The sequence below is a fragment of the Crocodylus porosus genome, unplaced genomic scaffold, assembly GCF_001723895.1.
Source record: "Crocodylus porosus isolate Cpor-Errol unplaced genomic scaffold, CroPor_comp1, whole genome shotgun sequence".
NCBI classification, from domain to species: Eukaryota; Metazoa; Chordata; order Crocodylia; family Crocodylidae; genus Crocodylus; species Crocodylus porosus.
In genome coordinates, this window is record NW_017728931.1 from 68,294,745 (window position 1) to 68,312,859 (window position 18,115).

Here is an 18,115-nt window from a genome sequence, read left to right on the forward strand (position 1 = left end):
CCCCATGGTTCCTTTCCCCCTCCTCCAGCCTCCCACCCCGCCCCTACTTACCAGCTTGGAGTCCAGCTGCAGCTCCATGCTGCAGATACCAAGGACTGCCCAAATCACCAAAGCGCTCCGAATCTTCGCAAAAGATTTGGAGAGCTTCAAATTGATTCAAACCTTTTCATTGGTCCCCTGATTCAATTTGGATTTGGAGATTCAGCCATTGAATCAAGCCAAATCTCCTCTGAATCAAATCAGCACACAAAGCTTCGCACAGCCCTAGTGGATAAGTCTCCTGTAACAGACAGACTTTAAATATTTTGAGGATTTTAGGTTCAGTTTGAAAGTGCATAAAAACCTATACCATCTAGAGATGCCACAAAGTCAGTCATTCTTGTGACTTTTTTTTATTGACTTGGGTTTCAATCAAACCATAAATAGAGTACCACAAAAGTTCATGATATTTTTATCCTAAACACATTTGACTTCAAAGAGACTTCACAGGTGTGAGGCCAGAATAAAGTCCACAAATGCTCAAATATATTTAGGCCTTGTTGAATGAATAGCAACCAAACTATTGATTCTTAAAGCTTACAAACTGCCCACACAGATTCCTTTAGCAGAAAAAGGAATTCCAACAAGTTGTTCAAATTTGAAAAGCAGAAGAGCCTGGAAAAATCTTGCAGCTTGTTTCATAAGAATGCTACGTGTTCTAAGCATACAGTGGTGATCCTTTTTGGCAGGCATGGCACAAATTAAACCCCAGCCCCCTCCAAGTGTCACTCTGACCCTGCATCTGACAAAGGCAGCAGAATGGAGGCAGGGAGGCTTGAGCCTCAAGCTGCACAGAGTGGAGCAGGGCAGGAAACTGCTGCAAGAGAGGTGTCACTGCCCCCAGAGCCAGATTAATTCTTCTTTGGCCTCACAGCTGCTAAATGAGGATCCAGTGCCCTGAATTAGGCACAGGCTGCAGGGCCAAGGAAGAGTTAACCTGGATCTTGGCAGTAACACCTAGCATGTCTTCTCAGAACAATGTCCTGTCCCCTGCTCCATTCCACATGGTCAGAGGCTCAAGCTCCCTTGCCTCCTTTCCTGACCACCCGAGGTTCACATGCAGCTATCAACAGCTGCCTGTGCACTTATAGCTCATATGCAACAGGTTTCTTAATGATTGTACATGAAAAGTATTCTGCTTTCATTGTGCATGATATCATAGTTCTCCTACTTAGAAAGGTCTTATTTCATGAATGTGTTAAAGTGAATTTCTAGGTGTAAAATACATCCTGGAATTAAAAATAAATACAGTAATGCTTTACAATAAGTAGAAATTATCAGAGCTGCTTCTGGTATGTGAAAGGGAAAAGGGACATTATGTACATGAATTTAAAGAAAATATTTTTCCTCTTAAAGTCTTGTGTGATACATGAACTATATAAAAGGCAATTCAGGAAGGCTGTGAATAAGGCTATACATGCCATACATCTCTGGTTTCTGTTAACATCACAAACAACATGAGCTTTGCTCTTGTGGTTACCATGAAATCACCAGAACCCTTCAACATATTTACCTACTGTATGTTTTATTTATAGTTTTATCCTGCCAGATAGGTAAAATAGGGTCTGATTTCATAGCTATGATATCAACAAAACCAGAAAGTCATAGTTATCATTGGGATTATGATGTCACTTCCTTAGAATATAACCTTCTACCTGATAGAACTGGAGTAAGAAAATTAACTCAAGTAATTGATATTCTAATTGGTTCTGTTTTCTTCCATGTAAAAAGGCCAAGCTTCTAGGGTGTCAAGTCCCCAATTTACCACAGACTTCTTATGAAACTGCTTGACAAATTACAGAGATACTCAAAAGATTTCTGTGTGCCTAACAATAGCAGCAGGAGATAAGAACCTAAATATCATTGAAGATATCACCTGTCATGAGTGACTGGTGCCTCCTGAATCTCGGGGGGGCACCGCAGAAGCCACCAACCCTGTCGGGGGGGCACCAGCCCTACCAACAGCATCAGAGTTGGCCATCTGGGGGGCCCCGGCCCAGTCGGGGGGGAACCCCCATCTACGCCCTACCAGTCGCCTATATGTGACCTGCTGTGTCCCACTATTATGATAACAGATATTTCTTATATCATTTGTCTCATGTTGTCTTGTCTGTTCAGTCTGGAAGCCTCTCTTTGTCTCTAGATCCTAATTAATAAATAATAATATGGTAATAGGTCCTTGCCATTGTCTCTGTTTCTTGCTTGACAGTACAAAGCGGACAACAGCTGCCCTAATAGGGTTGCCAAGGATTCCCTAGATGTACAAAGGAATGTAGGAATGTCCTAACAGCAGGACGAGAGAGTTGATACAGAGCATGTCTCCTGTTCTCGTTCTCTCACTCCCTTTCTGCTTTTTTCTACTCTTCTTCCTTTCCATTCTTGTACCGCCACCACTTTTTGGCACCTCAAGCCAATGGAAGCTTCTAAAAGAACTGACTTAGCACAAGTTACAACAGCAACTCTATTGGGCAACTCTGAAGTAGGCCACAGGTCAGTTCAGTCTCTGGTTAGGCCAAGAAACATGGAAGGGTTTCTCCTGTGCACCCTCTTAGTACATGAGCTAGCCAGACCAAAGATGACCCAGTATTCTAAATATCACCAAGTTTTATTTCTTGTAAAGAGCAGATATACTGTACAGATATACTGTAACCCCCCAAAATCTTTGAGCTAGCCATACAACGCTGTTATGACATAGTCAAACACTATATTTCATATCTTTGAAGGGATACTATTAAGGGGAAAAATCCCACTACAGAACCAGCGGGTAGTCTTGTGTTCATAGACTGACTTTCACCCAAAACATTTAAGCTTCAACATAAAATGATGAGGGAAAGGCAATATTGATAAACCAAGGACCAAATATTTTAAAGTTCTAACTGGTGAAGTGACTATGGTGCTTTTATTGAATAGAAAAGAAATGCGTTGTATGTTGTGCAACCCGATCAAAAATGAGAGGCAGTGCTGCTTAGCATGATCAGTTCTCATGGCTATAAGAGTGACAGTTAGTACAGAGTATTATAGACAAAACACTTTCTCCTTTAAACAAGCTAGCAATCTTAATTACTATTAACAGACCTGTGCAGAGCTCAGTACAGGTTACAAAACCAGTATGAGAAGAAAGGTAAATATTTGGATAGTTAACCCATGCTGAGATCTGTTCAGTTGTAGCCAGACTGCTACTAGTACACAAGTTAACTATTTTAACACAATCCATAGGTTCTCTATACTACCTTACACATCTACTGCTTTGACTGCTGTGTACAGACACCCATACTGGTACTGTGGTTATCTGTCAGTTCTCTGTTGGCTATAGTAAAAACTTATTTTAACTCTTTTAACATATGGTATATAATGCATACCACATGAGAGACTGAATTTAAGCATGTAACTGTGGCTAATGGGAGTGACCTATATGCATCAGGAGAAGGACTGACTTGGAATTATGATCCAAGAGCTTAATAACCATCACATGCATATTTATACATATTTTTACATGCTTACATTGCCAAATGGAATAGCGTGATAGTAATGGTTGGTCACTGTTTCTTTTCTACCATTATAGTTTCCCACTTCTTTTGAAGCTCCAGATTTTCTTTGAAAAGTCACAGATAGGTAACATACATGTAGGTAGTACATGCATGCCTTCACATCTACTCTTGACTGCATTAGGAAAAGCAACAGGAATTCAACTTCAGTGACACAAAAGAGGAAAAAAAATACTCCAAAAGTGTGGAGAAAGAAAATAGTAGTCTGAGAGAATAATTCTAGCTTGGGAGAGAGAAATATATTCTGCTTCTATTATTTACAGATGTAATATAATTTAATGACTGAAGTTCTTAATTGTATGGATTAGATTTTTATATGGATTAAGTTTAAAGTAATCAGAGTGAAACTAGACTGACTACTAAGCCTTAATAATGTGGGATATACGGTCAGCTTGCAATACCTGCATGGATGAGCATAGCTGGATGAAAACAAGCTAATTTTGGCTTCTAGCATATTTACTTAAATTCAAGACAAAGTCTTCTCCCTCACTTAATATGGGGAGGGGAGCCCCTCATCTTGAAATTGAGTATGAGGAGGTGGGTGGGCAGGCAGCTGCTGTAGTTCCAGCTCCAACCCTGGGACCAAGCAGGGATGAAACTGCTGTCTATCATCCCTACCTACCACCTCTGCTCCTCTGCCTCTCCCACACTGCGTCCTCAGGCCCCTGCCCCTCATATCCACACCAAGCCTCTGCCCTCCCCCACTCCCCCTCTCCCCACCCCGTTTACCCATGGGCAGACTCCATTTCCACCGCAGCCTGGAGCATGGCCTCAGCCGAGCCCATAGCCGAGCTGCCAACCCAGTGCCACTGCTGGGGTTGGGCTGGGGGCCATGCTCTGCACCCCAGGCTGGAGTGGGGATGGAGCCTGATGGTAAGTGGGGGGTAAGCTGGGGGAGAGGAAGAAGTGCAGGGGAAGCAGAGGCTTGAGGCGGGGAGACAGATAAAAGCAGGGGCAGAGGCTCAAGTCAGCAATGGGGCAGACACAAGTTGGGTTAAACGGGGCAGACAAGCAGCAGGGGGCAAGCTGCTTGCCCCCTGCTAGGCTGGCTGCCCACTCCACCTCCATACTACTGCCTATCCCCCATGGCCTGCCCTCCTGTGTACCCCGCACTGACTCCCTCAACTCCTGTCACCCCATTGCCTAACCCCTTACTGCCTGGTCATCGCTTGTCTCCCCACCACTTGCAGTTGGGCATGGGGTGTGAATTTAAGATGATCCTCCAATAATTTAGATTCTATACATGGAAAATTATAAAAAATGTATACATTTTCTGTGGATAGAATCTAGTTATTGGAGGCGGGGGGTGTCATCTTGAATTTGGGTAAATACAATACTTATTACTTGGTACTTCCTATGGACTTATCACTGGCAGTGGCACTAGCTTCCCTGAAGGTCATAGGGTTCTCCCTCCCTTTTCATACCAGTCTCCAGAACTGACCCTCTGCAGAGGGGTGAGAAGTGCATGGTCAGTAAGTCAGTGCACCCTCAGGGCCCTGAAATTATTCTTCCTACCACAGTCACAATACCTCCATGAAGTAAATCTGCCCCAGGTCTGTGCCTTGTAAGTACAGTCTAGTCCTAAAGTGGCATAGTCATGTTTTTCAACATCTGGCACATTTTACTCTAACTTAATCTGGTAAATATTTTATTTCTCTCTTTAAAAAAATACCCTGTGACATAATGTATTTTATCAGTTTTACAGTACTGAAAACCGTGTATTGCCACTAATGATGTCCAAATAAGTTTCTAATTAAAAAAGGTATGTGTTATGTCTTTTTACTGTAAGTAAAAATTTGCAAAAACCAAATTTTGCAATATTCACATTTGAAATATTCACATTCAAAAAATATTTTAACCAATGTTGTGGTTGATCAGAAAAGCTGAAAACACTGCAGGACTTTTTAATTGAATATATAATTTTAAGAAAATTCAGGTATCAAGATTATTTTGTCCTGCAATATGTTTGATGAGCCTAAATCCCCAAGATTGTGCCCCAAGTACTATATTAAGTTCTCTCAGCCACTTACTGTTAGCTACCCTTATAATTTATAATTTAGGCATGTGGAAACACAAGAGCAGAATTTGGGTGGCTTTGGCATTTCCAGTTGCTTTTACAACATACTGGCCAATTGTTTTGCACTGCAACCTCCATCTACAGTCAACAACTGTAAAAGTAATTAGGTTAGATCAGAATAGATAAAGCAAACAATTATGGTCTGTAAAAAAGGCCAAAAATAAATTGCCTGTTCCTATTTTGAAGATTAAGATGTATAATTTAATAGCTCAGGCCAAATAACAGAAAATTCAGACACAACCTTCCAGCTCAAATAAGTTGAAAAGATTCTTTCTTGGTTATGGGGAAATCCTGTAGTCCAATGCATTAGAAACATCGTGTTGTCACTTTGTGTATGATGGGGATAATCAGTGGAAAAACAAAGCAGGGGTTCTCCACACCCTCTGTTTGCTGCACAGCAATGCTACGCAGTTGTCTGTTTTTGCTGGACCACAAATGGGATGTGTGTGTTGGGAATGCAGCCATGGGTAGGTTCAAAGCAGAAACCAACAGGCTGCAATTCCACAATTCAGAGCAGAGTTTCACATCTGTTGCTGCTCCTCAGGCCACACAGCAGTAAATACAACGGCTTTTCCCAGTTTCCCAACTTGTACAGTGGGGAAAGGAACATGATTGTATCCTCTCTAGAACTCATGTATTTTTATAGGCAAAGACAAGGGTGGGCAAATATTCATCAATATGTAAAAGGATTTTATAAAGTAGTTCTAATTAGTGGTGGTCCCAGTTGCTAAGAAAGCTTCTTTACCTAGGTGTACATCAAAGTGATAGCAAAAACTTGGCTGATTAGTTTACTTTGTGTTGTTATTTCTTGCTCTAAGTGTTGTGCCCTTAGGATTGCTGTGTTAACAGCAGTCACACTAAAACATCATAATTCATAATTCATGATCAGAATCAGAGGGAAGCAGGCAGATCACAAAAGTAAATCCTGACTGTAATATAATTACAGAATATATTTCTAATAAGCATCACTGCCATGTCAAATGCCTCTCATACATTTAAAAATAGAAATAACAATAGTAATTTGTATCTTTCTCCCATATTGGTAGTCTGATTAATTTATAAATTGTGTGATCTCTGTGTGCGCATGCATATGGGTCTGAGCGAGGCAGAAGTCAGGCCAAAGACAGTGAAACTAGTGTCCATTGCCCTTTTTCATACTGGGTTTCATACATCATATTTTCACTGCCCCCATATTGCATCCGGGAGCACCTTTTACACCTGCTCAGTGCACGTCAAGTCCCAGAAATGAAAAAATGTAGCCCCCTAAGAGAAGCCTTGAGCATACACCATAGAGTACACCTGAGACAGAGTGGTATACGTGGCATGCACACCCAGAACTATTCTAAACTGGCTATATTGCCTCATTTTTGGGATTTGACTCATTTCTGGGATTTGGCCCTTGTATTTTAGTTTAAAATTGGATTATTTCTGTTTAAAGTCAGCAGGGAATCTATTTGGTGTACTTTTCTCATAAAGACAGGCCCAAATCCAAATAAATATATCTATGCCTGTTCTTTTTTCGTGTGTCAATGTAGATATGTATCCACCTATATATATATATGTCTGAAAAATACATGTTCCACTAAGGTTGACATGGCTTGCTTAACAGTTTATAATCAGAATTTCTGTTATAAATCCCTGTTTTTCTTTTACAATTCAGTGATAAAAGGTTTCATTCATTTCTGAAACTTGATAGGCATGACATTAGCTTAGGGAAAAAAAATTCACTAGATTCATGGGGAAAAAAAGCAATGACTTTTGGGCAATAAAAAGTATAGCAGAGACATTTTCAGTGGGTGCAGTTATATTCTCTTTGGCATTCTCCTGTAATATTAAATAATTTATTTTGAAAAACTAAATTGACAAGCAGTTATCATTTAATGTGGATTACAACCTTCTACACTTTATGGTATTTTAAAAACACACTTTTAGTATTTTAACAGCTTATCGATCCCAGAATGGTGTGTGTATTTTTTTGCACTACTGAAAGTTCAGCCATTCAAAAAAAGATAGTAATATAAATAATGATGCTTAGGGAGACTTATTTCTTAATATGACCAAGTTAATAGTTGGGCTGTCTGTTTAAACTGATTAAGTGAAAGGCATTTGGCTGAAGAAGGAACCTTGCAATAGGCATTGTGAAAAAAGGTTAGGTTTTGCTTGGGGATTGACAAGAGCCACTTCCATGTAGTGATCCCTGGTAACGTCTCTGAGGGCCAAGAGCTCCCAAATCAACAAAAATGACAAAGCGCAATGAAGATAAAGATACAGACCCCATTTTTGTCATACAAGAGAAGGTATTGCTTAGGATTGGCCTGTGGCACTCATATTTTTTTAAATTATTTTAATAGGGAGGTGGAAATGAAAAAAAAATAGGAGAGATGCGTAAGAGTGGATTAAAAGTGAGTAAGAACCCATTACATAGAAGCAAGTAAGCAAAAGAACAGCAAGGGGACTTGATATTAAAGACCAAAGGATAGGAGAAGGGAGAACAACCAAGTGAATGGACATAGGGCCCGAAAAGGAAAGAGAAGAGAAACTAAAGTATAATGATTAAGAAGGATTTGATCATCATCTTCCCCACCTTTTGGTCTAATCCTGAAAACCCAGAAACATCTTTTTTTCTTCTATGCTTGTGCACAATCTCATTATCTTCAATGGGACAGCTTGTGTGAATATACAAATGCATGTGTTTAAATGGCTGTGGGATTAAGACCAAATTTCCAAGTAATCATATAATAAAAGACCTCTTGTTATCAAAACATATTCAGAGTGGCATGATAGCTTTGATTCTTAATGATTATATACAAAAAGTGAAACTCTGTCCAAATTATCATTAATAGCAATATTCCCATTTATATCAATGGGGTCAGGATTTCATCGGAAGAGTAAATTACTGAAAAACATCCCTATGTATTCTGTGTTCTGGAATAAAGAAAGAAAATTACACTAACTGGAACTATTTAAGTATGAATCAGCTTCCATAACTTATGAAAAATTATTATTTTATAAATCTCTATTTCATAAAAAATTACAGCAGTAGGCTGTGAAAGCTAATTATTCTGTGTCAGTGTTTGAACTGTTGTTTGTAGTCGCAGCTCCGATGATTACAAAGTCTTTTGACCTTTATAAAAAGCATAAAAAACAAAACACCATTGGGGGGAAATGAAAATATACAGTAACTAGTGAGTGTGTGTGCTGTAGAGGAAGGACGGAGAAAAAGAAAACAAATGCCTTGGCCGACACCAAGTCTCCTGAAAGTCTTTGTCCAGGAAGTACTAAGGTTCACCAAAAAAAGCCCTGAAGCTACAAAAGCTACAAAATGTCATATTTATTTAAATACTTTACAAAGGAAAAGAATTTGAACAGGGATGGTGTACAGTAGTTCCAGCATAAGTGCAGTGGAACTAATGGCTCTTCTCCCTCTAGGTCGCTGTATGGATAGCATCATCGAGACGCAAGTTTAAAATTAAAAAGAAGGAAGGAAAGAAGGAAGGAAGGAAGGGCAAATATCCAAAGCCTTAGTCTAGTAACTAATCTTAGTATATAGGTAATAATAACTGAATACTTAAATTGGGTTATAATCATATTGATGTGCAGGGAGGAAGTCCAAATGTTGTTCTATATTATTTACTATACCTGGGGGTAGCTGTCAGTCCTTGGTAGAACAGATATATCATAGGTGGCAGCAAAATGGCTTTTAGCTTGCTGGATCTGGCCATACCGTTCTCTTTTTCTCCATTTTGCTCTCCGATTTTGGAACCAAACCTAAATCACAGAAGCAAACAGCAATCAAAAGACGGCTACTGAAGAGGCTTTACTAAAACCAAGAGACTTTGGAAGGCAACTGTCAAAATGTCCGTGTTTCTACAAAGGGAGAATTTCTATTCTCCATACAAGGTCTACTGAAATAAATTCTAGTTATTTTAGGTACGTATATAAGGAATCTATTTCTTTCCCAGGGCTAAAAGGAGTAGTCAGAGAATGACTCAGTTTTTTTGAGTAACTTGCTGAAGCTGCGGCAAGACATACCTAAAAAAGTTTTGTCTCCTAATATTATGATTAGCTGAGCTCTTTATTTAAGGTACAGGAATATAAACATTGCCTGGAGCGATAAGAAAATGGAGGGAGAAGCTGGCCACCAGCCTGATGGGCTGTGCCAGTGATGGAGAGGCCCTTGAAGCAATGGCCACAACTAGTCAAGTTTGGGGAAAAATAAGCAGTTATGGGACTCGTGTTACTTTGTAATAAAATACAGTGAATGGTCATGGCATCATTTTCCCCATTTTGAGCAATGGGAGGTCTGGGGAGGAAAGAAAGTTCATGCTGGTTCTTAGCCAATGCTCACTGAAATCAACAGGAAGAGTCCAGTTTATTACGGTCCTTGGATTAGGTTTAAGAGTTAAAGCTAAGGTATGTCTACACTGCTCAGCCATGATGCCAAGTTTGCACTGTACTGAGATACACAGAGCCTGTTGTTCTTGCATTACCTCCTAAACAAATATAGTGAAGCTACCTTAGTGTTACACTGCTGAGTGTCAGAGTTTTTTGTCCATGCACAGAGCCAGACTATGGTAACTATATTACTTCTGGTCTGAGGTGTTATATGTGTGGAACACGCACAGTGTATCTCAGTACTGTACTTTCTGGTGCTACAGGAAGCATAAGCGTATCTCTACTTCTAAATATTTATATTGCTTTCATCATTGTGTTGTCTAAAAGCCTACATAAAGAGTACTTCTTATTCTAATGAGTAGCTAACATGATTTTGATGGGATCCTTCTGACAAACAGCTATGGAACTTCAGTGCAAAGGAGCCTAGATCTGATTTTATACCCTCTTCCTAGCCTTTTATATACTCAATTAGCATTACAAATTGCCGCAGTGCACGCCTATGCACATGAGCTTTGTTGCAAGAAAAATTGTCCCGCAAGGGGCAAAACTGCCCTTGCCCAGTCCTCCCTGCTCTTCGGCCATGGAGAGCTGGAGGCTTGGAACAGCACCAGTGCTGGCCCCAGCAATCTTACGTGGTGGCCTGTAGCAGGAGGGGCACAGGTCAGGCAGCACAGAGGCCTAGCTGAAAGCCAGAGTGTTGCCCTGGACAGCTGGGCCTTCACGTGTGCTGGCACATGCTTGTTTTGTGTGTGTTGGGTTGCTTTTTGTGCCATTTTTTCTTTTTTCTGGTATCAAATTTTGGCCCCATACTGCAAATTTGCAGTGCAGGGCACATTTTAACATTTGCCACACGTGGTTTGTAGTGCCACAAAGAGGTTTGCGGCACCACAAACTGCACACCCCTGCATGTCTGGATGTGGCCACTGGGCGCATCTGTACATGCTATTAATGCACCTGAATAAACTTTGGCACAGTTTGCACCAGAGTTTATTGCTCCTGGGCGCAGCATTTACACATGCACCATAGACCACACAGCACATTGAGCCGAAGCGGCACAGCCCCAGCAGGCAGGGGGACCGGGGGGTCAGCCTGCCATCCCAGAGCTTCTCCACCCTGGATCACTGTGTTGCAGAGGGCCTGGCTGGAGTATGAGGGTGCTACAGTGTGAGGTGAGCCATCAGGTAGACCCTGGACTGTGGCACCCTCATGCCACAGCCAGCCCTGGTCACCAGCTACACATGCGTTACAGCAGAATAAATAATTCTGCCATAGAATAGTATTTGTAGTGTGTAGATGGTGACACTTTACTGCGAGTTAATTAGTCAACTCTGCAGTAAAGCTTACATGTAGATGCACCCACAGTAGCGAATGTTTACTCATAAGAATCATCCCACTAAAAGTAAATACTCAGAAAAGTAATTGCTCCTCAACATCAGTAAGGGCTGCCAGGTCAAGCCCTTATTGTTCTGCAATGGGCAAACATTTCAGTTCTCGTAAATAAATTCACTGTGGTCGTCACTGTATAAAATACGGTATCTGTCCCTCTACTTCATTATGTCTGATGCAACAATAAAGCCATGTGATTTATACTCCAGAATAGCATATGAATTAAACCATGCCTAAGGTTGCAGGGTGAGGAAACAATTTAAACTCAACTGTCATTAAAATGTATAATGGAGGTATCTGAACATGTTTCTGGTAGCTAACAGTGGTTTTAGTGCTTGTAATTCTTGAGGATTTTTACCCTCGTCTCCTTTGGGACTCAAACTTGCCCTTGATATTGTCTGAACAGCAGGGGTATGTTATTGCTCAGGTTAATTTCCCAGTAGTTACTGCAAATTTAATACGGCAGTTTTGAAAACTGTCCCCAGCAATCAAAACAAGGCACAGACCTATACCTGTTGAACATATTTTCTAAGGACTTGTTGGTAAATTTGTATTATCTATCATGCCTGGGGCTCAACAAAAAGAAAAAGAAAAGCATTTTTTCCTGCTGTCTCCACAGGAGGCACCAAGAACATGCCAAGGGAATTTAGTAATGAGGCTCTTTCATTGAAAAAAGACCTTGACAATCTCCTTAAAATGGGTGCCAATTACTACACTGACATGCAGCAGGAAAGAGAACAACTTAGATAAATTAGGTTCAGGTTGGCGCGCTCTGCATGTATGCAGGACAAAAATTAAATTGGATCTTGATGAAATGGCGGTGAAGGGAAATGTGGGTAGGGTATCCAGCTGATCATTTTGCTAAAGTAAATAAAACAATTTGCTTGAAAGTATAGTAACTAAAGGAGAAAAAAGCACACACGTTTTCCTTTGACAATCCCCCAAAATGTTTCTGTTTACATCACTTTACTAGAAATTGACTCTTGGCAAAGATAAAGTAACAATTTGCCTACACAAAGTAACACAAAAATCTGCTGCTTGTTATCCTTGAATTGCCAGATGCTTGCTTCTAATGATGTAAGGCATTTTAAATTGCTTAATCTTGTGATGGAACACTTCTGCTACTTGGGATAAAAATGATCACCATTTCCTTTCATATTCCTTTCCCGTGTGGCTGATCAGAAATGCAAATAACAGTTGTTTTCTAAGCAGGCAAAGATTTTGGATAAAAGAATAGAAAACAAATGTTCTGAAAATATGTTAGCTAAACAGAAGTTTGCACCTTTAATCTATCCATTTTCATACTTAAATTTCAGGAAGCCTAACAAAAAATGTGAACAGTTTCCACAAAGTCAAACAATAAGTCTGAAACCCATTCTTCCATTTGTATCCATGCTGAGTATTACTTTACTCTGGATAATCCCCCTGATCCGAATGTGATGCAATTGAAATAACCATGGTGTTAATGTTTTACATGTGTTTCTTTTAAATCTAAGGACAAACTAATGAATAGAAGTCACACCCAAGAAAATCCTTATTTTTTTAAAAAGATTTATCTGTCAGGGTTTCAGTGGTTAAATTCACAGGACTAAATTCTCTTGACATCAGTAATGTTGCATGGGTGCAGCCAAAAGAATTTGGATCCTGTTGTCAAATGGCAAGAGTGCCTATGCCACTTCATTGACTACAAGACGTGCAAAGACCATTCATCTTATTCAAGTTATTTCATTGAATTAGATTATAAAAGTGATCTCAATTTAATTTCCATTTGTGTGCATACAAACTGACCTTCATTTCTTACCTTATTTTTAAACTTACAGGTTGTGAAGTTGTTACCTCATGTATTAGTTAATTTTTTAAAAAAATCCTATTCTACAAAGATTCTGCATTACTGATATTCCATAAACTGAATAACACTGGAGCTCATATGACTTCTAAAAACAGAATAAAATTTGAAAATGCAACCACTAATATATACTGCTGCTAAACTTAACTTTTGAAAACAAAACTTAAAAGCTGTTGTTATTTTTTCAGCTCTTCTTCATATTTAATTCTTTTGGTTCAACATTAAATATGCATGCACAGATTATTTTGCATACATGTATTATATAAATCAGTTATATGTACAGTTAAGGGATACAAATATAACACTAATTAATTAACTGATGAACAATACAATTAATTCCTAGGAATTAAAATGCAGGATTGAAAGCAAGCAGAGGAAACTAGCTTTGAATCCTGGAAGGTACTGAGTACTCTCAGCTCCCATAGAGATCATTGTATCAGGTCCTGACTATGCACATATGTGGTTTCAGTATAGGCTCTGAAAGAAATGTGAAAGCTGATTACTATTTTAATCCATAAAAAATGTAGGATCCACCATACTCAAGTTGTGTTTCTCAATAGAGCACCTTTTTTCATATATCTCAGACTGACACTTGGTGCATGCACTGCCTGAAATGTTAAGGAAAGCAGGATTATCAGAAACCTAACTTCCTGCTATATTTCTTTTCATTTCTTCCCCTCTCTGCAAGTTTCCAGGGCACTGAAGCTATTTTAGAAAGTTATTTTATCAGTTCAATTAACTGGTTCATCCTTACACACACAAGCAGGCACAAAAAAGAAAAACGTAATGTTTGTTACAGCATTACAGACTTCCGTACAGTCTTCCAGTGCGCTGTTGATCAGTCCCTAGAACATTTAAATTGTCCTGGAAAATGTTTAAGTTAGTTTCCTACCTGGACTCTGGCCTCAGTGAGCTCTGTTCTCAGAGCCAGCTGTTCTCTTACATATACATCAGGGTAATGAGTTTTCTGGAACACTTTCTCCAGTTCCTCCAGCTGTAAACTGGTAAAGGTGGTCCGGTGCCTCCTCTTCTTACTGCTGGAGACATTGCTGTCACACTTATCACCGAGTTCATCCAGTTCTCCCTTCTCCTGCATCCCTTTCACTGGAGACATCCTAAGACTGTTGCAATTGTCCATGGGCCTGTTAAGTTCTGTGTGAAGAGGCTGTCCTTCTACTTTAGTAATCCCATAGTTCACTGTACACAGGGAGGGGGGGGGAATAACTGGTTAAGCAAGTTTTTAATTCTGAAGTTTTGTAGAAATACTTTCATAAGGAAGCTGCTCAATTGTATTTATACATTTCAAAGTGATTTCATATGACAAGGTATCCTGTAATAATAAATTGGATTCATACCTATCATAGTTTCACTAATGGATGAAGGATGAAGAAGTTTCCATGGGAAGATTTACAGATTTCTTGGATTTTGCAAGCCAAAAAATAATAGGCAATATTTGAAACCTCTTTAAATTAGAGTTGCATCAATATAGAATTCTGACATAAAATAAATGGTATAACATAATACATTCTAACATACAATAAATGGTATAAAGCTCCTGACAAAAATGCTTTTAAGTTAGGACAGAAATTAAACAAAAAGGCTATGAAAAATGCAAAATAAAAAATGAATTAAACATCTGTAAATTGACTAACCAAGAACAACAAAACCAAATGAAAATAAAATTAACAGTGCTCACAAAGGCAAAAAATTCCATATAAATTCTCTTGGATTTGTTAACTGGAATAAATAGTCTTCAATCATAGTTGCCGTGATTATAAACTGTAGCAGTCTGTTCAAAGAGTGAATTAACTAAAAAGGATTTCTAAATGTCTTTTGCATTAAGTATAGCAAAAACACTAATTATTTTTCTGAAAAGAATAAGTGACAAGTAATAGTTAAAATTCTTTTCTTTAACTTTTCATAAAAATAAATAAAACTTTTAAATGTCACGCAGTTTAGATAAGGCATGAAACATTACAAATTTTGAAAAATTTTTTTTGCAGAAAGAAGCAAAAGAAACTTTTACTGTACTACAAATTTCATGAAGGATGGCATTTGGAATACCGTTGTTTTAAGGTTTTCTGACATAGTCATGTACTTCCGAACGACTGATCCAGTGCAATGCATTCAGGTTGATTTTATTATACTATTTATCTATTCACCAATACCAATTATAACAAAAAGATTATTTGGCTAAAATCAGGCTGAGTGAACAAATACATGACCCCCAATATAGAGATAAATAATTCAGTAAAACACCAAGCATAATTTAAAGAAGCTGATTAACAATAACTACACTCAATAAATCAACCTGCTGTTGCTTTTCTACCTAACACTTTTGTTGTTGCTATTTTTAAGAGTAAAAGACTGCCGTTGTATTTTTGGTGCTGCCTTTAAAATGGTGCAAGATAAAAAACAATTGTCTCAAAAATATTTTCATAATAGGAATGGTTATTCATTTATTTATTCCCATTGTCATGCCCAGGAGTTTATCACCATATCTAGAAACTTTCCACTGGCCAGCACTGGGGGGTTTTTTTTGCCTTTTAGTGTTTTTTAATAAACATTGAACTACACACAGTAAAGCCAGTTGGAATAAAATGTCAGAACTGCAACTCGTATATCTGAAAATAGAGAAGTAACATGTTCTATATTCTGTTTTTGCGGGTGCTTAACTTCCAGAAATTCAAAACATACTTATGAATCAATTCAAAAATATACTTTAGAATATTGTACTAACATAGCATGCAATGAACAATAAGTATATTTTTGCAATCGAGTTAAGTAAATGATCGTTCTAAATAAATGCGACAACGTTTTTCCATTTTCAGCCCTTAAAATGCATGATAAAGAGTAAATATTTTAAATGATTACTTGATCTGGAATATCGGGGGAGGGGTGTTAATAATTAACAGCAACCCAGATCTATTTTACGACCAACTTGGCAAAGGGGAAAGTTACTTCCGAAGGGTATATTAGAGCATTTGGTGCACGGCAATCAGTTTTCTGTACTTGGCATTTGCACTGTTTGGGCTGATTTGCAAACGAGTGCTTTGTCAAGATCCCAAATCTAACTCGCTCGTTTGAAAGCAGCACGATAGATACGAGGAGCAAAAAAGTTTTCGGAGAACTCCAGACGGGTTTTCACTGCCTGGAAACGAAGTGGTCAGGTCTGTGATAAGAGACAGGAAAGATAGATGGCTTGTTTTGATAACATTTGACTTGGCTGGGCTGAATGTATTCAGAAAGGAATGCTTTACCAAGCAGATACCGTTAAGGACCCTGCCTAAGATGTCTTGATATCTGCAAAGGAGTCTTGGTTAGGAAAGCTCATTTGCCCGGCATGGGCAGCAAGGGACCATGCTTGCAGGGCTAAGGAAGCATCTCCAAGCGATTGCTGGTTAGGGTTTAAACCCCCCTCGGTTTAATGTGCTAAGGCTGGGAGGTGCAATGATCATAGATTCAAGGATCATACAATCCTAGAAAATGAGGGTAGGAAGGGACTTCAGGAGCCCATCTAGTCCAACCCCCAGCTCAAAGCAGGACCATCACCCAAATAGATCATCCCAGCCAGGGTTTTGGCAAGCCGGGCCAAGGATGGAGATGCCACCACCTCTTCCAGTGCTTCACCACCTTCCTAGTGAGAGGGGTTTTCCTAATATCTCATCTAAACCGAGATGATCATCGCTGCAAAACGCACTCCCGCAGCTCCTCTCCGTCTGAAACTGCAGCTTAAAGAGAAGTCGCCTGTCATACGACTAGATGCTCTGCACGGATCCCAACGCCGGCCAAAAGCTACTTCCTTATGGGACAAGCAAACTTCACCGCAGCCCGTAACAAAAGGACCTGCTGCAGAAAAGCTGCTATTTTATTTTTGCGCCCCCCGCCACGGGCTCCTGCTTTACACCCTGCGGGGGGGGGGGCGGTTCTCCTTAACTGGGGAGGTGGGTGCTTTGCTGGCTGCAAACGTGGGCTGTTATTGTCGGGCTGGGACTTGCCTCTTTTGTCTTGCAGCGAAGAGGCAAAGCAGGCAGGAGCCCTAGGAAAGGGGCTGGCTGGCTGGTTTTCCAGAGGATCTCCAAGGGGGTGATGGAGCTTGAAAGCCCTTGCACCCCCCGCCCCCACCGCTCCCCCTCCCAAGCGTTAATCCAGGCATTAAAGCGCCTCCCGTTATCACGGCATAAAAGGAGCGACCCTGGGAAAGCAGCAACGCTTTCCAGCATCCCCGCGGCAGACTCACCATTGCTGTCCTGGCAAGGCGAGGTCCTCTCCAGCCTGACATGATGCTCAGCCCTTGGCAGCGGGTTGAAGGCCTGCACGCATTTGCTGGCGGGGGTTTTGCTGTAAAAGGACTCGTTGTCCAGCGTCTCCATAACGTGCTCCAAGGTGCCTCCTGCTCCCATGTAAAAGTCACTGGTCTTACTCGGGCTCTTCAAGGCAAACTTCTCGCTCAGAAAATCCATAATCATCTAAGGCTGCTGGGGAGCCTCTTCCCTAGACAGAGGCAGGACTGTGAGCAGAGGAGGGCGGGCGGGAGAGACCTTGGGAGCTCACGAGAGCCGCTGCGCCTCCCAGCCTTTGATTTGTCTTGTCTTGAGAGGGGGGACCCGAAGTCGCTTTTTATATCTTGAAAGCCCAGCAGGGCTCCTTGCGCAACCTCCCCTTGCTAATGAATATGAAAATAGGCAGGCGGCTAACTCCACCCCGGGTCCCCCCAGGCCCGAGCCCGACGCGGGAGGGGAGCTCCAGGCCCGCTTAAGACGGAGCCGTTTCAGGCGGACAGACGCGCAAGCGGGGGGGGGGTGAGGCGATTTCCTCGCCGCAAAT

The 18,115-nt window shown here is 40.4% G+C and overlaps 1 protein-coding gene across 1 annotated transcript in view; it reads right to left on the reverse strand.

Annotated features, from left to right (window-relative positions):
• ALX1 (ALX homeobox 1) overlaps positions 1-17,982 on the reverse strand; it is a 23,531-nt gene extending 5,549 nt beyond the window's left edge. Inside the window, exons 1-3 of the mRNA XM_019543128.1 lie at positions 17,529-17,982; positions 14,181-14,485; positions 9,301-9,429 (exon numbers count right to left, since the gene is read on the reverse strand). Of these exons, the coding sequence (XP_019398673.1) occupies positions 9,301-9,429; positions 14,181-14,485; positions 17,529-17,757 (663 nt within the window). The 5' untranslated portion in view covers positions 17,758-17,982. The remainder of the gene's footprint in view (positions 1-9,300; positions 9,430-14,180; positions 14,486-17,528) is intronic.
• Between the last annotated feature and the right edge of the window lie 133 nt (positions 17,983-18,115).